Genomic DNA, 24,198 nt, shown 5'->3' on the forward strand with positions numbered 1-24,198 from the left:
ACAACATAATCCATTGACCAAACCAAAATAATGCGCCTCAAGTGGTATTTTGCTGTTAGTGGATAATGACAAGAATATTACCACCATCATCATTAATATCAACAAGAACACCAACAACTCGCTCATTATCTCAAGAGTCTTGCAATCATTATGGTGATGGTTTGTGCCTCAATCGCACTTGTGCCTCCGCAGCTCGAGGCGGCGCCACACAATCCGCTCGCGCTGCAACATTAAGACCAGAGGACACATTTTGACAAAAAGGCCACCGATGCCACCTTCCATTCCATTCAGGGAATCGTGCTGATTTTACACTAGCTGGCTTGCTTCTTAAGTCACAGTAGTTGTATCCATAATTCATGCGTAAGAGTTGTTTTTTTGGTTGTAGTTTTGGAATCTTGTCCAAGTTCTGACTCCCGATCTAGAGCTCTCCTGAGCTTTAAAACACTGTCTGGTTTCTCACTCCCGTTCTGCTCTGTCTCTGTGCCCTACTCAGTGTCGCATCCCTGGCTGGTTTACGGGACTAGTCCTATGGTTCTTCCTTAGAATGTGCTCCAAAGTGTGTGGTGTGTGTGTGTGTGATTCTTGTTTGCATACATTCAAGTGTGTGTGAGAGTGGTTTTGGACCTGCCATTTAGAGAGATTCAATGTGATCTGTTTGCAGTGTTGGCTGCCTGTGTGCCCGTTGATCAGAGACAGATGTGGGCCTTTGGCAGCTCTCCCCCAGCTTGCTCAGATACCTCAGCCTGCCAAAGCACTCACTGTTCCAGCCTTCTCCTGTCCTCCTCAAAACAGCACATCTTGTGCATACACACAGCAGCACGAGAGAGAGAAAAAAGGAGATGTGGGAAAGACAGGAGGTTGTGAGAGAAAGAGTGACAGAGATGTTGTGCAGGACAAGAGCATGTTTTTCAGGACAAACACCAGAGTGAGAGAGAGAGAGTACGAGAGAAACAGATAGAGATGAGGAGGAAGGGTACAGTATTTGACAGAAGGGGGTTGAGTACCAAACAGCAGGGTCACAGAGTTTTAAGAACAGAGGGCAGGAAGAGGAACTGATGATGTTGGGCGTATGAAAATGAACACTACACTCGGGGGTCGTAGAGCAGAAGAGAGAAGTCTGTGTCTTTGTCCCAAATATCACCCTTTTCTGTATTTAGTGCACTACTTTTGACCAGAGCCCATATGGCTAAAGGAGGGAATAAGCTCTGGTCAGAAGTAATGCACTACAATAGGGAATAGGGTGACATTTGGGATGCACAGAATGTAACCACAACAGTGTGACTCATGATTGTGTTAGTATAATTAAGTCATTCGTAATAATTAACTAGTAATTAATTGAACATACAGGACCAGTGTGTCTTCTTTGTCTCTGTATGTTTACCTTTTTATCTGTTATAATGCAGATGAATGAAAAGCTTTATTTTCCTCCTCTCTCTCTCTGCTTGCTTCTTTCTCTCCCTCGTTCGCTTCTTTCTCTTGTCTCCCCCACCTCACTGTCTCCCTCTCCATGGCCCCTCTCCGCTGCCCCCCCCCCCTTTCCCTCTCTCTCCCCCAGAATCTTTTTTAATCTGCCCCAGACTCCTATAACACATCAGCAGCGGAGAAACAAGGTCAGAACTGTAGTTGTTAGCATTCAAGAGCTGAAAAACAAAGGGGCTGTGGTTCAATACCTTGGCCAGGAGACGGGCTGGGGGGAGGAGGGGGCCACGCCAGCCCCCTGGAACAAGCCGACTAGGGTGAAATTATAAACAAGGTCACCATAAATAATACACCTATCGGCTAGCTGGTGGCCCCTCAGTCTGCTGCTTAATGTGTGTGCACGCACTCACACACACTGCACACACAGGTCATTTATCTGGACAGCAGTATTTTAGCAAAGCAAAACCCAGCGAAACGCAACCATCTGCTTGTGGTCAATTGATCCGTTGATTAATTGATTGCTATACCCAACCCAATGCATTTAGTTGATTAGCCAAAACCACTTAGCCTATTATGAAGAGACATGCATGCGTGCTCTAACTCGGGAGAGAGAGGAGGCTTTTGTCTAGCATGCTAATGGTGAATTAGGGTACCAAATCTGTGTGTTGTTCATTTTGGAACTGAAGTCTAAGTGTGTACACTTGAATAGCTATGTTATAACTACGATTTCTGCTGCATATTCATTTAGTATTGTTCAATTTTTTCTTAATCCTTAATATAATAACAATATAAGTTATAACATGTCATTTAGCAGATGTCTTTATCCAGAGCGACTTAGTGTGTGCGTACAGTTTCATATGGGTGGCCCCAATGGAACTCAAACCCATGATACCGACGCTGTCAGTGCTCTACCATCTGAGCCATACAGGACACTTTAATATTATCTAAAGGTAGGTAGGGCCTTATGGTAGGTGCCTAATGATTAAAGTAAAGAGCTTTGAAAGTCACAAATCTCTCTTTCCCTCCCTCCCTCCCTCCCTCCCTCCCTCCCTCCCTCCCTCCCTCCCTCCCTCCCTCCCTCCCTCCCTCCTTCCTTCCTTCCTTCCCTCCCTCCCTCCCTCCCTCCCTCCCTCCCTCCCTCCAGTCTTGTGTGGAGTGGTTAGATTAAAAACAGTCGTGGACACAGCCCCTGTGTAGGGATGAACGAATAGTGCCTCTCATCTCTCTGTCCCCCTGATTCCCTCTCTCGAAGCGATATCACTTTTTAATTAAGGTGGGAGAGAGAGAGAGAGAGCAAAAAAGAGAGAGAATGATGGGGAGATTTATAATGGCCCTTCCACACATTCACAGCTGTTCCCAAAGTGTGACGCCACAGTACACTGATAATACCGCTAATAGAAATTGGTGCATACACACACAGATGTGCAGTCATATGCAGATACTGTATATATAGACGGAGACTTGTACAGTAGATTTGAAGACTTTAAAGCACACATTTTGCTTGCATCCAAGTTCACGCACACACTCACACATGTGCACATATACACCATTATGTGTAGACCCACACATGGCCTCAACTGTTATTGCTACATATATGTTATATATTATATATCAACATTGTTCATATATGTTGAGGTCGCTATGGCATGTCTGTGCAGTGTTGTGTGCATGCGTGTGTGGAGATGGATGGAGTCCTGAGCCAGCACAGACACAATAATTCATGAGGGTACCTCTCTACTGAACGCTCTCTCCTCATCCTCCCTCCTTATCACACAAACACACATGCACATATAAGACATAGTGCCCTGAAAAACACACTGTATATTCATAAAAACACAAATATTCACATCCACCCTAACAGAGGACTTATACAAAGACATACCCAGTCGATAACATACACAATGCGCGCCCTTACCCCCCCCCCCCCCCCCCCCCTCACACGCACACCTCTCCCCTGCATCTACTGTATATCCTACTGACAGCCCATCAGCTCCTCCAGGGTCAGTCCCCACAGGGATGGTCATGTCTTAATGAGCCTCGTCAGGCTCTCTCCATCTCCTCCTCACACTCTCTTTCTTCCTCCCCCTCGATCACCTCCCTTCCTTCTCTGCCTTAATCCGTCTCCGTCTCACAACCTTTCTCTGCCACTCTCCATTCCTTCTACCCCTCTCTCAATCCCTCTTATCTCCCACTTTTTTGTCCCTCTTCCTCCATCACGCTCCCTCTCCTCCCTCACCCCCCCTCATCATCCTCATCCCCTTCATCTATCCCTCTTTACCTGCCTTTCTCCCTGCTGGCATCCCTCTCTCCACCCCCCGTCTCCCCGTCTCCCTCCTCCTTAGCTGTACATGAATGGTCTGCTCAGTTCTGGGAGCGGAAAAGTCCTGAGGCTGCAGGATTCTCCCAAATGGCTTAATCTTCCCCTGGCGGTACTACTGACAACTCCGCACAGCTTTTGGAGAATACAATAGGAGACATGGGCTGCGTCCTAAATGGTACCCTATTCCCTATATCCCCCATACTCAACTGGCGGACCGCGGACCGGATCTGGACTCAGAACGGGGTCAATACGGACCTCTGGTCCAGGAAAAAATACAAAATAAATATATATATATAGTACCAGTCAAAAGTTTGGACACACCTTCTAATTCAAGGGTTTTTCTTAATTTACTATTTTCTACATTGTACAATAATAGTGAAGACATCAAAACTATGAAATTACACATATGGAATAATGTAGTAACCAAAAAAGTGTTAAACAAATCTAAATAGATTTTAGATTCTTCAAAGTAGCCACTCTTTGACTTGATGACAGCTTTGCACATTCTTGGCATTCTCTCAACCAGCTTCACCTGGAATGCTTTTCCGACAGTCTTGAAGGAGTTCAAGAGCACTATGCTGAGCACTTGTTGGCTGCTTTTCCTTCGCTCTGCGGTCCAACTCATCCCAAACCATCTCAATTGGGTTGAGGTTGGGTGATTGTGAAGGCCAGGTCATCTGATGCAGCACTCCATCACTCTCCTTTTTGGTCAAATAGCCCTTACACAGCCTGGAGGTATGTTGGGTCATTGTCCTGTTCAAAAATAATTGACAGTCCCACTAAGCGCAAACCAGACTGGATGGCGTATCGCTGCAGAATGCTGTGGTAGCCATGCTGGTTAACTGTGCCTTGAATTCTAAATAAATCACAGACAGTGTCACCAGCAAAGCACCATCACACTTCCTCCTCCATGCTTCACGGTGGGAACCACACATGCAGAGATCATCCGTTCACCTACTCTGCGTCTCACAAAGACACAGCGGTTGGATCCAAAAATCTCAAATTTGGACTCATCAGACCAACGGACAGATTTCCACCGGTCTAATGTCCATTGCACGAAGCAAGTCTCTTCTTCTTATTGGTGTCCTTTAGTAGTGGTTTCTTTGCAGCAATTTGACCATGAAGGCCTGATTCACGCAGTCTCCTCTGAACAGTTGATGTTGAGATGTGTCTGTTACTTGAACTCTGTGAAGCATTTATTTGGGCTGCAATCTGAGGTGCAGTTAATTCTAATGAACTTATCCTCTGCAGCTGCAGCAGAGGTAACTCTGGGTCGTCCTTTCCTGTGGCGGTCCTCATGAGAGACAGTTTCATCATAGATGATTTTTGCTACTGCACTTGAAGAAACTGTCAAAGTTCTTGAAATTTTCTGCATTGACTGACCTTCATCTCTTAAAGTAATGATGGACTGTTGTTTCTCTTTGCTTATTTGAGCTGTTCTTGCCATGAAATGAACTTGGTCTTTTACCAAATAGGGCTATCTTCTGTATACCACCCCTACCTTGTCACAACACAACTGATTGGCTCAAACACATTAAGAAGGAAAGAAATCCCACAAATGAACTTTTAACAAGGCACACCTGTTAATTGAAATGCATTCCAGGTGACAACCTCATGAAGCTGGTTGAGAGAATGCCAAGACTGTGCAAAGCTGTCATCAAGGCAAAGGGTGGCTACTTTGAAGAATCTCAAATATAAAATATATTTTGATATGTTTAACACTTTTTTGGTTACGACATGATTACATATGTGTTATTTCATAGTTTTGATATCTTCACTATTAGTCTGCAATGTAGAAAATAGTAAAAATAAAGAAAAACCCTGGATTGAGTAGGTGTATATATTGTTTTTACGAGCTCGTGCTTTGACCCCTGGTATCATATAAAGACACATAAGACATGGAAGAATGCGTGGAATTGCAGGAAATTACCGTTAAAACATTTTTTAAAATTCTCTACCATGCAAAATGTGTATAATTGCCGACAAGAGGGGTGTGAACAGTTTGGGGTTGCATGGGTTGCGAAGTGGGGGTTTGTTACTATGGTGATAAATTACATTATCCATCCGGAGTTTTGCCAACTAGGAAATTTGTGTGACCGGACCTCAAATAGTACTTGAGTACCCTTGCCCTCTATAGTACACTACTTTTGACCAGAACCCTATGGGATTCCCTATGGGCCCTGGTCAAAAGTAGTGCACTAAATCGGGATAAGGGTGCCATTTAAGATGCAGACATAGGGTGCCATTTAAGATGCAGACATGGAGGAGGTGGGGAGAGAAGGACACACCATAGGCAGACTTTATAGTCCTGCATGTCTGAATCCTCCAGGGGAGATAAAGAGACTTTTCTTTACTTTTGGTTATCTTTTTATTTAGCTTTGGTTGCAGTATTGAGTGATAGGTGTTTTGAGTGATAGGCTGGACTGGCATGTGGGGGGAGTGTGTGCGTGTGTGCATGCACACGTGTGTATACATAAGTGTGTGTGTGTGAGTTTCTATCCAAGTAAGAATGGTAGGGTTTCGCTATTATATCAAATGTCACCAAATCCTAAGTGTGCCTTTTAAAATACAATAGCCTTGAAAATGTCAACCCTTGAACAGTCTATTATATTTCAACCCTCCAATCTTTTCCCCCTGCTTCCTTTGATGAGGTGCTCACATAACTCGGGAATAGGTGAAGCAGATGAAACAGAATATTGAGTCATCGCCATTTTCATTGATGTCCTCATATTCATTGGGCTGCCGAGTGGCGCAGCGGTCTATGGTACTGCATCTCAGTGCTTGAGGTGTCACTACAGACACCCTGGTTCGAATCCAGGCTGTATCGCAACCGTCCGTGATTGGGTGTCCCATAGGGCGGCGCACAATTGGCCCAGCGTCATCCGGGTTTGGCAGGGGTAGGCCGTCTTTGTGAATAAGAATTTGTTCTTAACTGATATGCCGAGTTAAATAAAGGTTAAATAAAAAATTCACACTCAGTCTTCCTTTTCCGATGGTCAGGCTGTGTTCCGATTCTCTACCCTTCTCCCGATTTGTTCACTTGTACACTCCCCCTCATGGATTTAAAAGGTATGAACTGGTGTTGGGATAATGGTGGAAACTCCCTCCAGCCATGCTTGCACCAAATGCATGAGGGAGAGTAAATGAGTGCACACTTCGGGAGAAGGGTAAAGAATCGGAACGCAGCCCTCTGTCAGCACGGAAAGAGTTAACCACCCCTAGCATCGTTGTCATGGTGAACATTGTGGAGAGACATTTTTGTCTTCCTAATCTCGCCTTCCATTTAGAATAATAATGACTGGAAAATCATATACTGCAGTAAAATGACTGATGAGAGGCCTCACTGTATTGTCTGCCGATGTGTTTGTGTGTGCTTTGCGTGTTTGTGTGAGATAGGGAATGGCGAGCGAGGCGTGGGCGTACGGCGAAAATAAAGGCTTTGTTACTCTGGCTTCTCATTACAGATTCGGGGTGAACCCTTGTACCCCTAGACAGGGGGTCTGCTGTCACTTCCTGTCTGGGCCAACCTAGCGATGCTATTGGCAGGCTATTGTTCCTGGGAGAGAGCCGATAGGATCAGGGAATGTGTTCTAATGTTTGCAGATTGCCTTGCCAGAACAACAATTACATTTAGAGAATGCTCCCAGAGGAGAGATAAGAGCCATGGTGTGGGGTTAGTTTGTCTACATGGGAGGACGTGTGCGTGGTTGTCTATTTTGTTGCTATAGTAGAATTCATGTGAACACTACGTATGTCTGACACAGATATTATTACATATCGTGCATCACACATCACTATGGAATAAGAAGACACATTCTCAAATCAATAACTTATCACTTGAATAGCAAGGTTTTTATTCGTAGATGTTTTGAGTCTGTGTATTAACCATATGTCTCTCTATCTCTCTCTCTCTCACACTCTCATACTCTCTCTCCCTCTCTTTCTCTCTCTCTCAGGTGAGGTGTGTGGGGGCACCCTGGATGCCAGCGACGCAGGGTACATCACGTCCCCGGGCTACCCTCTGGAGTACCCGCCCCACCAGAATTGCCAGTGGGTCATCACGGCCCCGGAGCCCTCCCAGCGCATCGTCCTCAACTTCAACCCCCACTTTGAACTGGAGAGACTGGACTGCAGGTGAGAGAGAAGGGGGAGAGGGGTGATTTGGGGAAAGAGGGCGAGGGAGGCCTTTTGGATATACTTAGGCTAGACAAATGGTAGAGGGAGGAGGAGAAGGAGAGAGGGAGGAGGAGAAGGAGAGAGGGAGGGAGAGAAGGAGGGAGATTGACCAGGGATGGTTTTAACTTCAGATCTGCCTTTTAACTGGTTAAACATATGTAACAGAGTGTTCATAGTTAGCCATAGTTACAGTTTTGGCCATTACAGTAGGTAAGAAAGGGCCAAGACTGTCAGGGTTAATACTTGAATATTGAGTGGGGATGAACGAATAGAATTGGTTGATAATAGAGAGGAGGATGAGGTTGATCGGGTGGAGGAGAAAAGGAACGTGGATGAAAGAATGGAGAGAATGGTTGAAAGAAAGACGGGTGATGTGGTGAATTTTACAGGAAAACAGATTTGAGAGAGGGAGAGAGAGAGTTCAGTGGAGCTATTACAGGCCAGATGGGAACCAGCTTGGTCAGTTTCCTCTTTCATAGAGATGTATAATATGAATCATATGCCTTTCTATTGTCTCTCTGACCTCATAGCAGTCAGTCATCATGCTCTGGCCTGGCTTTAGCCCCTGCCTCCTACTGCTCTCTTAAAGCTGCACTTTGAAGACATTTCTCAGCCATTTCCTGGTTGCAAAAATTCTAATAGTTCACCTAATTTCAGTTTACGTGACAAAACAAGCAAGTATAGTGTAGAGAATCATTCTACTATCTAAATCGCTGTGAAATATATTTTCCATAAGCAATATTTTCAGCTGTTTGAAGCTGGTGTACAAAACTGAAAGTAAAACACGTAAAAACGAAACGTAAGAACGGGAAGCATAGAAATTCCGCACATAAAACAGATCTACCTCTTCTTAGACTTGCATTCAATGAGAATGAGATCTATAACTTTTTTTCTATTTCTTTTTGTTTTACCCCTTTTTCTCCCCAATTTCGTGGTATCCAATTGGTAGTTGGATACCACGAAAACACAACCCAACCAACAATGCCCACTTAACCTGGAAGCCAGCCGCACCAATGTGTCGGAGGAAACACCGTACACCTGGCGACCGTGTCAGCGTGCACTGCGCCCGGCCCGCCACAGGAGTCGCTAGTGCGCGATGGGACAAAGACATCCCTGCCGGCCAAACCCTCCCCTAACCCGGACGACGCTGGGTCTCCCGGTTGCGGCCGGCTGCGACAGAGCCTGGACTCGAACCCAGAATCTCTACTGGCACAGCTAGTGCCTTAGACCACTGCGCCTCTCGGGAGGCCCATAACGCCCATTTCTATGTGGCTCGGGTGGTTGTTGAACTTGATGATGTCCCTATCTGGTCTTGTGTAACGTAATGCCCTATTAAAATCCCCCTAGTCATAGATAGCATGTGTAGTTCTGTGATAGACGGATACAATGAATGTGCTCACTGTCGTTAAGCAGTATTTCAAAGAGAGAGAGAGAATTGAAAAGCCTCCTCAGAAATGCTCTACTTTTTTTTGTGGATTGGTTTTGTATTAGCCTGAGGGGACTGTGTGATCTCAAGCTTTGCCCTCTCACACTTCCACTCAGATGTGTGTGGGTGCTTTTTTGTAAACGCTGTGTGTGGGTGCACATGCCTCTGTTTGTTTGTGTGTGTGCCCCGTGCGTGCGTGAGCGTGCATGTGTGGGTGTGTGTTTCTTCGTGCGTGCTTCTCTCTGTGTGTGTATTTCCTTATTTATGCGTGTATACCTGCACATGCACACATGTTTGGGAGAGCGTGTGTAATCGGCAGGGAACACATGGCAACCACTATCCATTCCGCATCCTGTCCCCCATCCTCAGAGAACATGGCCCATACTTTACAGCCCCATTAGAAAAGAGAGCCACATCAACAATGTTATTTATTCATAAAGACAAACCTATAACTCCCATTTCTCACTAATGCTGCTATAGCCTTTTTATGTAGGATGTGTCCCAAAGTGCACCCTATTCCCTGGATGTTTTTTTTTGACCAGAGAACACTGTACTGTATAGGGAATAGGGTGCCATTTGGGACACACACAGATTTAGTTTGTTGAAGATGTGTTCCTAGGCCCTCATGGCCAAAACAGCAACAAAACAAAGTGCAGCCCGACAGGCCGACCCCCCCCCCCCCCCCCCCAATCTCCCACAGTGTGCTTTAGACTGGGTTCAAATAGCTTCCAGTTAGTGTTTCTGGTGCAGCTGTGTGTTTCCTCCTTCCTGAGTGATTAGGCATAGCAGTATGTCTGACTGAGGAGACAGGAGGGAGACTTGGAGTTTTTCTCTCCTGGTTTGAGGTGAGGGAGCGGTAATGCTGGACTGTATTCATTAGTGCACACCGTAGCAAACAGTAACAATTTTTGGGCAACGGAAAACATTTTGAAACGAAAACAAGAGTTTCTTATTGAACAAGTTCAAGTTTGTCCCTCCTCATTTCGGCCCGTTTTGTTCTTAGTGAATAAATCACTGGAGGGGCAGGAGACTTGGCCAGGGTATTATTTAAATGCTATCTGAATATACTGTATATATAATGTAAATATTACAAATGGACTGTGTTTATTGTAAATATGTGATATAGTTGCAAGAGTTGTAAAGGGCTTTAATCTATGGACAATTACAGTTACATGTCTTTTGTATGTCTCATCACCTCATACACATTATGTCAGTGTCATGGTCTCTCCTGAGAGTAAATTACTCTGAGACCCTGAGCATGCGAACTCAAGGAAAGTGTTCGGTTGGCCCACCTAAGGTCAGCCTTCAATTATAACCCACACCATACTGATGAATTAATCCCTCTCCCGGCCAACCAGCACTTTCCCGGGGTTCAAAGAGTCAAACGCTCTGGTAGCTTCAACCGCACAGATCATCACTGCTGCAGCAATAAAATATCCAGTGTTATGCAGACTTCACATATCTGAGGTGGCACTTTAATTCAGAATTTCATTTCAGGCAGAGTCCGGCAGGGTGCCAAATGGCTTTTACCTCCAAGCCCAGAGTAGATTGATGTGGAATAAATGCAATAAAGGCTGAGATGAAATATCAGGCCGATATCTCTAATGCAATCTGCCATTGGCTGGGACCAGGGCTGAAGGGATGATACCGATATGGAGTGCAGGAGGTGCATCCTACTTTCTCCTTAGCTCTCTCTTTCTTTCTCTCTCTCTCTCTCTCTCTCTCTCTCTCTCTCTCTCTCTCTCTCTCTCTCTCTCTCTCTCTTTCTGCCCTGGTATGGAAGTACTTTATTTTGCACAGTGGGATTAAACTAATTGAAGGATGTTCGCGGCACACCTACACAGTACACACACACACACACACACACCATAAAAGCTGACACACACTTTCGCAAAGATCAATTTTCCACTCATATTGTTTTTATGCAGCTTTTTTTTATTAGGTCATTTTTATTGTGGGCCCCACATTGGCAACTGGAGGTGACGATTTAGTAGAGCTTTGATATCCGTACAGTTCTATCAGCCTGCAGACATGTTCCTCCATAGAATTGATCATTCAACTTTACAAACGGCACCCCATACTAATGCATCCCAAATGGCACACTATTCCATATTTAGTGCACTAATTAAGGAATAGGGTGCCATTTGGGACGTACACTTAGTTTCATCACGGGGGAAGTGCCATTGAGGCGTAACAATAGGGAGGTTCAACGTGTGAGTGTGATATCATCCTCTGTGTCTGCTACACTCCCTGGGGGGAGATGGGAGCTGTTGGAATCAGATCAATGGCTGTTTTCCGCTTGTAATGAGGAATTGATGGGCCATAGACGTGGGGAGTGTGTATATGGGGGGGGGGGCAGATTAGTGAGGTCATTGCTTCAGGTCTGATCTGCCCAGAGTCACAAGTCATGGTCACTGAGTTACGATCACATTACGGTCCAGTGTACTTGACCACACCAATAGCCACTAATAGTCAACCAACCGATCACTCCGGTCTTTAAATACATATACACTCTCTCATGCTCAGAGAGAGAGAGAGAGAGGGAGAAAGACAGACAGACACAGACAGAGAGAAACATATATTTTTTAATACAGACGTAAGAAGGTCATACAGGGCATCCCAGCAGTAGATACTCACACCAACCAGACTGGCGGGATCGATGGCGATGCCCCTTTAAAAAGCCTTAGGCCGTAGCCTATAGGCCTATATAGAGTCTTTGTGGTTAGCTGTTAGCGGTTTAGCCCCAGCCTTTGTCCCAAATGGCACCCTATTCCCTAAATAGTGCACGCCCTATGGGCCCTGGTCAAAAGAAGTGCACTATATAAGGAATAGGGTGCCTTTTGGGACGCAACCCCAGTTATCTGTAACTGTAAAGTTACTGTAAGCAACGGCTCAGAGATGGCCGCTCTGAGTGCTATTTGAGCTATTTTGTTCTAAGGCCAGATTGAAGACGGCAGCCGGGGGAATCTGTTGGGATTTCTCTCCCAGCGTCTACTTAATATTTCAGAGGCACTTATGCCTTATTAGGCGTACATGAGGTGCATGAGGTGGCTCTATGCTAGGCAGACTAAGAAGCCTTACTTCCTTTTAGTGTCTGGGCCTCAGCCCTGTTGTTGACCATCAGCGCCTGATATAGCTGCGGTTGTTGAGCACTTTAGATTAAGAGTGAATGGTGGTAACAAATATATATATCGTCCGGAATGGAAGCAACACTCACACAAATTCATAGCCATTTCTGTTGTTGTTGTACACCTCTCAAAATTGCATGTTGTCAGTATAAACTACACAGTTCAGTTGTGAGTGTAGATTACACCTGCCATGCCTCTATTTTAGGAACAGATATTTGCAATTTTTGTCAAGTGCAACACTCATCCCACAGAGTGGTGGAAGTGAACTAGACTAGACTCTGTTCTCAGTGGTGAGTTTGACAGTCTGGGGCAAAGGGTTAGGAGAAATGGTTTCACCCTGGTTATACCATGGTGTTTTCAGAGTGGTTGCTGTGTGTCTCCCTCTCCCAGACACACACATGCAAGCGCACACGCAGACGCACACATGCAAGCGCACACACAGACGCACACATGCAAGCGCACACACAGACGCACACATGCAAGCGCACACGCAGACGCACACATGCAAGCGCACACACAGACGCACGCATGCAAGCGCACACACAGACGCACACATGCAAGCGCACACACTCCCAGGCGAGGCTATCTGTCTGAGGGTCGTCCCTGGCCTGGCGCCTGCAGGGAATGCACAGAGGTGGAGGAAAGTCCCAGAAAAACAAGGAAGGTGTGGAAGGTAATTAGCAGGTTCTGTTAGCAGTTGCGAGGAGGAGAGGAGGATGAGGGGAGAGGAGTAGAAGAGTGAAGGCATGTCTGGACTGGTGCTAAACAACAGCCCCGAAGGACTTCCTTAAGTTTACACTGCTCACCCCTTATGGGTTTCTTCTGGCCTCTATGGAGAGCTGGTTGAAACCATCATGGGTCCCAACAAGCAGGACTCCACAACCCATAAAGACCCAGTCACATAGTAAGGGAGAAGGGGGAAACGAAGGAGTCAGAAAATGCAAGGTGAACTCTAATGGACTGAGTGGGATTAGGGTCTGTCTCTGTCTGTCTCTGTCTGTCTCTTTCTGTCTCTGTCTGTCTGTCTCTGTCTGTCTCTGTCTGTCTGTCTGTCTGTCTGTCTGTCTGTCTGTCTGTCTGTCTGTCTGTCTGTCTGTCTGTCTGTCTGTCTGTCTGTCTGTCTGTCTGTCTGTCTGTCTGTCTGTCTGCGCACACATGGATGTGTGTGTGTGTGGATGTGTGTGTGTGAGAGAGACTGTTCTCCCACTCGGCCAGCCTTCATACATGTATTCATCAGGGCCTGGAGAGAAGGAGAGCTCAGGTCAATAATCACATCTGAGAAACACTCAGTCATCGCTTCTAATCCACGACAGGCGAGAGAGCCCACTCCCAAATCAATTAAAACCTAATTAGGCTCTCAGTTTCTTCTCAGGCCTTTTATCTTTTACGAACACACTGTAGTGTGTGTGCGTGTGTGTGTGTGTGTGTGTGTGTGTGTGTGTGTGTGTGTGTGTGTGTGTGTGTGTGTGTGTGTGTGTGTGTGTGTGGGTGTGTGTGTGTGGGTGTGTGTGTGTGTATTTGTCTTAAGCATGTGTCAGTTACAGCCAAAAAACACACATACTTTGTACACACACACACACTCATGGATTGCTAGTTTTCTAAGCTTCACCAAGGGAGCTCTGGAGTAATCCTCTTTTAATAGCCACCGTGATGTAGCATTAGGTGGGAATGTGTGTGAATTGGATCAAGGCCCTCATATTAATGTAGTTTGATCCTGGGCCTCTGCAGGTTTTTGTTCCAGCCCAGCACAAACACACTTCACTCAACTCATCAACAAAATCATCAAGCCCTTGATGAGTTAAATCAGGAGTGTTAGTGCTAGGCTGTAACAAATATGTGCACACCCTGCGAGGTTCCCAGAACAACCATTAACGGTCACTGATCTCTAGAGACTATGTCAATCTAAACATTCCTGCTCCCAATGACAGTGTATGGGGCTGTATTATTTGCGTGTGCGTGCATGCGTGCTGTTGTGTTTGCATGTCTGTGTGCATGTGTGTGTGCGTGCACACGTGGGTCCAACACAGAACAGTGATCCAGTGCTGTGCTGAAGGCTGCTGAAGGCCTTTCATTGTAATTAGATGTGAGACTGTTTCAACGGCTCTTGTTTGACGGCTCTGTCACATATCCAAGGGGAGGGTTGAGGGGGACGCTTATTAATTATTCGTCCCAGGAAGTCCACTGTGGAAAAGCTGAAATTCGCTGTTTTCATTAATCTGCTTGCTCTGCACTCATATTTAGCCTCACGTTGAAGTGTTTTACCTTTTTCCTTACAGGACAACCAGGTGTAACAGTATAACTTTAAACCGTCCCCTCGCCCCGACACGGGCGCGAACCAGGAACCTTCTGCACACATCAACAACTGACACCCACGAAGCGTCGTTACCCATCGCTCCACAAAAGCCGCGGCCCTTGCAGAGCAAGGTGCAACCCTACTTCTAGGTTTCCGAGCAAGTGACGTAACTGATTGAAATGCTACTAGCGCGTACCCGCTAACTAGCTAGCCATTTCACATCCGTTACACTCACCCCCCTTTCAACCTCCTCCTTTTCCGCAGCAACCAGTGATCCGGGTCAACAGCATCAATGTAACAGTATAACTTTACGTCGTCCCCTCGCCCCGACACGGGCGCGAACCAGGAACCTTCTGCACACATCAACAACTGACACCCACGAAGCGTCGTTACCCATCGCTCCACAAAAGCCGCGGCCCTTGCAGAGCAAGGTGCAACCCTACTTCTAGGTTTCCGAGCAAGTGACGTAACTGATTGAAATGCTACTAGCGCGTACCCGCTAACTAGCTAGCCATTTCACATCCGTTACACAGGGCTACAAGTTGATAAACAATTTGACATGAACAATTGCATTCATGAATTTGATTGATGAATGTCAATAAAGATATAAGGTCTGCCAAGCAAAAACCTGATAAAAATTTCAGGAAAAAAAGTACAGAAATTGTTTGCTCACTGGGAAATGAATATCCAACTAGTCAGTGACAACTGTGTGGAGTTTGGAGGTTGTGACAGCAACTATGAGCTTATTACAGTATTATAGACACTATGTCCTGGGATTTCTTATGATCTTCTATGTAGAAGAACACACAGGCATGCACGCACACACGCACCCTTACGCACATGCAGGCACACGCACACACACAGTATCTCATTCTCAGGTATGCCCCTTTCCTAGCTTCTTAAGTGTCAGTGACTCGTTTCTGTTGAGTTGGCTAATTTTGGAGAGGCAGGTGGGATTTGTCTGAGTTCAAGTTTCCCCTCTCTCTGTCTCTGAAATGACAGTTAAGAATTTGGGTTAGTTCAGGGAGGTCAATAGGTCTTAGGTCAAAGGTCATATGGACTAGAGTTCAATCACATTGAGCCCCAAAGCTGTTTTTTCTCTATTCTTCTCTTTGTCCTTGGTTTTAAGCTTGAATCATCCATTCAAGCATTCTACTGAAATCAATACATCCTTCTCGAAGCACCTCTTTTAACATATACATGATTAAAGAAATCCATAGGTAAGATGTCCAAATTAGGACAGTCTTAGTTTTGATTAAACAGCTCTTCCTGAGAGTAAGGGAACTCCTGCTGAGATTGAAACAATTCCTGCGTCTGTCCTAATATGGACGCCGCACATCAAAACATTTCAAGGATTTTTCATGAAATTCTCTATATCTCATTCTCAGGTATGATTTCATTGAGATCCGTGATGGTGGTTCGGACTCGGCTGAGCTGCTGGGTAAACACTGCAGTAACATCGCCCCCCCAGCCATCATCTCTTCTGGTACTGCCCTGCATATCAAGTTTGTCTCTGACTACGCTCACCAGGGGGCTGGCTTCTCTCTGCGGTATGAGATCTTCAAGACCGGTGAGCCAATACTCAAATGATGTCCGGCACCTCGTTATTGAGGCGTTTTTATAGATTTTTATTTGTGTGGGGGGGGGGGGGGGGGGGGGGGTCATGATCTTTAAGACAGGTGAGTGAATTCTCTAATTCTGCCTGATGAGCTCTTATTGGGGTGTTTTGATTGGTTGTTGGTCGTTGGGGGGGGGGGGGGGGGCGATGTTATTGGTTGTGTGATTGGGACGTTGATGTTTGACTGGTTGCTGAAAGGTTGGGATGGAGACATATGTAGAGAGATTTTGGCCAATCTTAGATGGACGCCAAGTTGTTGTCTCTGAGCATTCTATTTATTCAATAGAAATGTGTATTTAGAAACCTGTGGACTGCCATTGGTCAATATTGCCCATGAGGCGCTAACATGGCTTTCATCAAACCATGTAATGTGATCTAAGTTCATCCTAATACATTTTTGGGTTGAAACCACAATGTCCAGGGGATTGGCTCTGGGTGGCCATTCCCCTAACTAGCTAACTAGCCTTGTGCAACGGTGGGATGGTTGACTGAGTTCTTGCTATGGATGCCTTGGGCAGAAGGACCTATGATGACCTTCACCTTCACGTGGGGGAGTCTACCTCACACACGCACACCCATAGACACACTCGCTCACCTCGCAGACTCACACACACCCCGACCAATTAACTTCAAAAGAGGCAGGGAGGAAAATAAACATGGTTTTACAGGAAAGGGGGAAAAAAGCCTTAACTCTTTTCATCCTGTCTGAAAAGCATCTCAGGAATGCCTCTTTTAACTGGCCTGGGATCTGCTTCATCTAGAGGGGGGGGGGGGGGGGGGGGGGGTGGAGAGAGGTTACAGGCTGTATAGGGAGATGATGAGGAGGGAGGGGTGAGGAGGAGGGGGCAGGATGGGCGAGGGTGATTGAGAAGGGCTACAGGCAGTGAGGAGATGATTACTGGGAGAGGGAGAGGGTAGGGTGAGGATGGGTTGGGATTTGAGTTTAACGACGGTGCTGGTGGTGGTAGTGCATACGAGGAAGTGTACTTGACATACAGTACACTTGCGGTAGTGTGCTGATACACTGTACTGAGCTATGCTGATACACTCTGTACTGAGCTGGGCTTTGCTTGTAAGATCCCATTGACATTGATTTGTTTGGGTGGGATTCAGGTAGTAGTACCTCCTCTGTTTCAAAACGTTTTTAAACGTGATTTGAAAAACAACCGTTTTGAACGTGGCCCAGTTTTGTCATTTAGCTCTGTTACCAAGGCCACCAGCACAATGATATGATGATGTGATAGGGCTAATATTATACACACATACACACACTCTGTAACAGAATGGATGGGTATGCTGTTGCCATGGTTTTAACAAGAGCCTGCTATGCATTTGGGGTGCAAAAAACAATGGTATGCGTGTGTAGGTGTATAATTATGTATGTGTGATATGTGTTCGTGGGTGGTTACAGTGTGCTTGGGCGTTATAGGATTCTGTTTGTGTCTATGTAGGCGTATAGATGTGTGTGTGCATGCTCTCTTTGTGTGTGTGTGTGTGTGTGTGTGTGTGTGTGTGTGTGTGTGTGTGTGTGTGTGTGTGTGTGTGTGTGTGTGTGTGTGTGTGTGTGTGTGTGTGTGTGTGTGTGTGTCTGTGTGTGTTTCTGTGTGAGAGAGATCGACACGCAGAGCATATGTTTTGGAGTGCAGTCTTCTCTCCCTTTGCATCCTACACCCATCACGGTTGTTTATTTTAACAAGTCAGGCTCGGGCCAAATAGTTCCGCAAACCCAGTAGTTTACGAGTTCTGGGAGAACATTAGAGACTGCCAGGCACAACCCACCAGTGAGAGAGCGGTTGTTTATTTACAATGATGTTTGTGCACGAGGGATGTGCGTTCTAGTCTTATTTGTGTGCACTTGCAGTGTGTGTGTGTGTGTGTGTGTGTGTACATGCTCTAGTCCGTATGTGTTTTGAAGGAGGGCGTCACTGGTGGAGATATGATCTTAGGTCAATACACAGCTTGGAGGTGTGTCTGTCCGGCTGGCGGTTGTCCTCAGCCAGAGCCTGACCCTTCAGTCCTGCTTTCGCTGCCGATCAGGGTTGTGTTCATTAGGGCACACAATGGAAAACGTTTCAAAATAGTTTGCAACTGAAACTAAAATCAGTGTTTCTTATTGGGCAAGTCCGGGTAATAGTCCCTTCCTGTTTCAGTCTGTGTTCTGCCGTTTGGTGCCAAATGAACACGACCCTGCAGTATATCTCTTCTCTTCTCCTAGACTGCCATCAGCACCCAGGTTTAATGATGAGGAAGGAGTATGTTGTAGCTTCATTCAGAGAATACACAGTTAAGTAAGCAGAGTGTGTTTGTGTATACTGTGCCCACCTTCCTATGTTCAGTGCCGATAATGGATACAGGGATAATAAACAGCAATAAGATATTTGACTCCTCACCCTTAACTGTATTCCCAAATCCCTTTTTCCCTGAGCCCCCATCCCATCCCCCTGAGGGAACATGTGCCCCAAAACAACAACCCAAACCCACCCCACCCCCATCCCACACGCCCGCACCATAACCCCACAGTAGTGAATGTACACCCACTGCCCTCCCTCCCCCCATTATTGTTGTGCCCTACTTTCCTCACACACACTGGCGTATTAACCCCTCTTACCAAACCAGCCCCCCACTCTGCCCCCTGTCATGTGACTCTGTTACTGTGACGCTGTTACCACGGCTAGTACGGGATGACTTCCCGCCAAGCGGCCTCCTCCGGCCTCTAGCACTAGCAGAACCAATCGTGATTCGTCTTTCTGTGGTTCCCCTTGGGGGTCATGGTAGCTCCCCCCTAACCCAGTCTGTCGGGTCACCTTTAGAATGTAGTGGAATGTAGCCCAGATTGACCAGGGTGACTGACCTAGCTGTGACCCCTTCCTAACTGAATAAAGCATGGCTTCAGTGTAGTGTTCTCTGATCCAGTGGTTGTGCGAGCATACATGCACGCGTAAATAGACTGCTGTGTCTTAACTCGTCACGCTGTGGTACGCTCACAATGTTGTTTAGCTTTTCTTGGGTTTCCTGTTTTGCTTTTCTTGCCCCCCCCCCTCCAGACACACACACACAAACACAAACAACACACACGCCTCAAGTGTATTTCCGTGAAACCCTTGAGTTTACTCCAACGAGAGTAGGCTGCGAGACAGAGAGAGAGAGGGAAAGATAGAGACTGAGAGAGAGAGAGTGTTAAAAGAGGTTGTAATGTGCAACAGACGGGCGCAAATGTGGAGGTGAACTCTCACAGCATGAGGTGCACGAGGAGAAGGAAAGGAAGACGAAAAAAGGAGGAGGGGGAAGAGGGCGAATGAACAGACTGCGCATCCCTCCTAGGGATGGGGGGGGTGAAGGAATGGAGCGTGGGAGGGAGGGGGGATTCCCTGACACAACATGTGCAGAGACTACTCCGTCAGGCACTCGAGCGGAAAGCGCCGACGCGTTTCTACCCAGCAACTCACCCACTCCCCCCTCCTCAACCCCCCCCACCGGCAGACAGCTCTTGCCAAATGGCTGCTCGTGGTGAAATGTGCAAGCCAGGCGAGTGGCTGCTGTGCCAGACTTGTGTGTGAGGGGAAGAGGGGCTTGTTTTTGTAATGTTCATATAGTTGAACTAATAAGGACTAACAAAAGGGAGAGTACTCATGCATACACACCATCTCTCACACACACGCCACACACATATTTGGCATGTGACGATGTGAGCGTGCGAGACGGGTGGTAACACACACTGGGCTAATATAGACATGCAATGGTGTGATTGAAGCCCTCTTTCTTCTGCCTGGGTAACAGTCTAGTGCACCCTGACCCAGTATTGAGGATAACAGGGCCAGTGGGCCAGTGTGTCTCACACAACATGCTGAGGCTTAACACACACACACACACACACACACACACACACACACACACACACACACACACACACACACACACACACACACACACACACACACACACACACACTGAGGCAGACTTTCATTCACAAACACATACCCTGTCTATTATAAACCACAAAACCTATGTAGCATGCAGTATGCGTTTTCATTCAATCACACACACTGGCACACTTTCACAGTGTCACGCCTGTTCTTCCACACAAACACACACACACAGCATTCCCTATTCAGTGAGGGGCAGTCAATGAGCAGTAGTAGACCTTGCTGGAGTAGTGCTTTAGCATGCTTTCTCCTGGACTTGTCTGTTGTGTGTGTGTGCGTGTGTGTGTGCGCGCGTGTGTGTGTGTTTCCTCTCTTCCTGCGGTAAAAGGCAGCAGTCCCTATCTCCATGAGGTCTATAAAAGTGTGTCGGCATAGTGACGGGTTAAGGCAGGCATCACACTGGCCTTGTCTCTACTCGTTAAACGAGAGGGTCTGACTGACCAATGGAGGCACAGGAGACACAAACACGCACACACACACACACATATATGTACACATGCACGGATGGACAACACCCATGCACAAGCACGCACGCACGCACACGCACACACAACACACATGTGGCCTTTGGAGACACATAGTGAGAACATTTAGACACTACACGTGGTGATGGTTGTGGTTGTTGTGATGTGGTTGAAGTAGGGTCATACAAGGTCAAATCAGATCTGAGGGGGGGGGGGGGGGGGGGGGGGGGCTTTGCCTCTTCCTCTTTGCTGCTCTTTCTGTTTGCCATGCCCCTCACAGAATCATTGCTATGTGCTGTTGGTAGAGCTAGTCTGTGTATTCGCAGTTTGCGTGGTGTAAGTATGCGTGTATGTGTGTCCCAGCAATGTTTTGAATAACAAGAGAGGAAGAGGAGAGGGAAGAAAGAGAGAGAGAGAGAGACAGCGCGAGAGGGTGAGAGGTGGGAACACAGAGAGTTTGGGGATTGTAAGGTGCAGGTGTATATGATCCGTGCTTCGAATAAATGAGAGCGCGAGAGAGACATGCACACAGATCATTAATGTGCACGTCCATAAACCCTCAGTAACTCAGGGGTAAGTTTATATGGGAGGCACATCTGTCGAGAGCTCAAGGTGAGCCGCCCAGGGCGCATAAATCTGCATAGCTAATGAGCTGCCGACACGCCGTGCCGCTTAGCGAGCTTACCCCCGTTTGTTTTGGCATGTGTTTTTCTTCACTCTTCTTCTCTTTTTTTTGAAGCAAGGGAGTAAACGCAGAGCTTACTGGGCTGTGGGTTGTGGGGACGGTTATGAGGTTTATGATGAGGCGTGTGTGTGTCAAAGGTCAAATGGGGCTGCTTATATTTGTCCTGTTTCGCTGCGTGTACAAGAAGGGTAACCTGTACGAGTGTGAGGTGTGAAATGGAAATGTGTTTTTCTGAATATCCCAACTCCCCCTGAGACACCCTCGGAGAGTGGGGTCATGGCCAGGGATCTGCCATTATTGACGGCGACCCTGAAGCAATTAGGGTTAAGTACCTTGTTCAAGGGCACATCGACAGATTTTTCACCTAGTCAGCTCGGAACCAGCGACCTTTTCGGTTACTGGCCCAACACTCTTAACCACTAGGGTACCTGCCACTCTGTGTGTGTGTGAGAGAGTGCGTGCATGCGTGTGTATGTGAATATGTGAGTTACACAATGAACTGCAACTGGATTCTATTATTGCTGTCTTGCAGTGACAAATGTATTTTCTTTAAAAAGATACCCTACTAGTAAAAAAAAATATTGCTTTTCTGTGGTAAATTACTCATGTCTGTGTTCTCCATAGGATCGGAATTCTGTTTCCGGAATTTCACCAGTCCTTCCGGAGTGATCGAGTCCCCCGGCTTCCCTGACAAGTACCCCCACAACCTGGAATGTTCTTACATCATCATAACTCCGCCCCACATGGACGTGACCCTGACCTTCTTGACCTTTGACCTGGAGAACGATCCCCTGCTGTCAGGAGAGGGAGACTGCAAGTACGACTGGCTGGACGTGTGGGACGGGCTGCCCCAGGGTGAGTGCTTACCAGACACATACACGCATGCATGTCTACACACACATTCACACATACACTTTCATATACACACACATACACACTATATGAGGTACCTGCATGTATTTGAACACAAACACACACACATACGCACACACGTCATCTACAATACCTCAATGAAGCTTTTCCTTCAGCCTTTGTCTCAATAACAATCCCGGAACTAGCCCGTTCCTGCATTAGCCATTCTACACCTCCCAGGACTTTCCCATGACCTGTTTCCCATTCATCCCCTTCATCACGCCTACTTTGCCCCACTTCCCCCTCGCTTCAATCTGCCATTATCACACAGCTCTCTCTTCCTGTTTGGTAATAGGGAGTATGGTGAAGTTGCCCCTAGATGCTGTTCTTGGGTCAGTTTGGCATTTTTCTCACAAATAGTTAAGGTTAGGATTGGGGCAGGGGAAGCTAATCCTAGATCTGTACCTAGGGGAAACTTCACACCGAAGCGATAGTGAGAGTGCAGTGCATGAGGGGTATCGGTTGCCGTGGCGGTGAGGCGCCTGTGGGCAGAGTTACATATTGCACCATAGCTACATGCTAGTGGTATCAAGAGAGATCAGGAAAGGAAGGGAAGGGGAACACTAGTAGGAGAAAGCTCTGGAGAGCGGCATCAAAGCGCTTCGTATCTACCGCTGGGGCTGGGAGCAAGATGATGTTAGATTAGTAGAGAGGAGAATTGCTCAAATATTTTAAACTTGAAATGGGGGCCCCAATACAACAGCGTCAATACCTCCTCACTTAGGGACAAACTACTCCCATTTTCAATGTGGTTTAAATGGTTGGGTCAATCGCACAAGCTTAATAGAGATTCGTCTTGGGAGCAGTGTACTTTTCTATTACATGACCCATGTGGGAAGTACATTACATTTACAGACTAAAACTATACATAATAAAACTAAAGTATTGGGCATCAGTTCCATTTTAACTCAGAGAAGAGAGACAATATTCGTTGAAATTCCAATTCAAGAATCGTTTTTTCATTACTTGAATTAAGAATTTCAATTAACTTCCTTGATTGTCTGAACTGAAATGGAATTGAGCCCAACCCCATCAAGCACATTAGTCGGAACACTGAAGAGTCTTTAGATCTGAAGGAAAGGAATGGAAAACTGATTTGGGGAATCTTTAGGAACATTGTGTGTGTGTCTGTAATCCTGGGGAGCTGGGTGGGATTGGGTGGGTTTGAGAAGATTGGGTGACAGCAGTGTATAATCTAAAGTCTGCCCCCACAGTGGGTCTTAATCCCAGCCTAAACCACACGAGAGGGAGAGTCTCATGCTGAGACACAGACCTTCAGCGTTTTCATTAGTTGCTTACTCCAGTTTAAGCCTATGTCTGGACTAAAAAGCACTTTCAATGGAGATGCTCACATTCCATAAAATAAAATACACTGATGCTAATAAAACATGTTAAATCCTGAAATAAATATATAAAAAATAGGAAACACATCCGAGTTTGCTTTTTTGCAGGCGTGTAGGAATCCTTTGATGATATCGAATAAACGTGCAAGTTTTTATTTTATTTTATGAAATAAATAAATTAGAAGGTCTAACAAGTATTTTCTTCAGTTTTTGTCAAACACTGAAAACATACTGTATATGTTGCATGAAGATCCCTCCTAACTATTTGTGTCTGTCTGGGTTTCCAGTGGGCCCTCTGATTGGTCGTTACTGTGGTACTAAGATTCCTCCTGAGATCAAGTCGTCGTCTGGTTTACTGTCTCTGTCCTTCCACACGGACATGGCTGTGGCCAAAGACGGCTTCTCAGCCCGCTACAACATGACACACAAAGAAGTCAGTGACAGTAAGTAGCCCAACCCCTCTGTCTCTGTCCGTCCGTCTGACTTTCGTT

At 46.4% G+C, this 24,198-nt stretch overlaps 1 protein-coding gene across 1 annotated transcript in view; it reads left to right on the forward strand.

Moving 5' to 3' along the window:
* LOC120051220 (neuropilin-2-like) overlaps window positions 1-24,198 on the forward strand; it is a 64,153-nt gene that overhangs the window by 1,617 nt on the left and 38,338 nt on the right. Inside the window, exons 2-5 of the mRNA XM_038997960.1 lie at window positions 7,696-7,873; window positions 16,151-16,332; window positions 22,077-22,307; window positions 23,995-24,150. Coding sequence (XP_038853888.1) covers window positions 7,696-7,873; window positions 16,151-16,332; window positions 22,077-22,307; window positions 23,995-24,150 — 747 coding nt within the window. The remainder of the gene's footprint in view (window positions 1-7,695; window positions 7,874-16,150; window positions 16,333-22,076; window positions 22,308-23,994; window positions 24,151-24,198) is intronic.

Source organism: Salvelinus namaycush, chromosome 7 (genome assembly GCF_016432855.1).
Source record: "Salvelinus namaycush isolate Seneca chromosome 7, SaNama_1.0, whole genome shotgun sequence".
Classification (NCBI taxonomy): domain Eukaryota; kingdom Metazoa; phylum Chordata; class Actinopteri; order Salmoniformes; family Salmonidae; genus Salvelinus; species Salvelinus namaycush.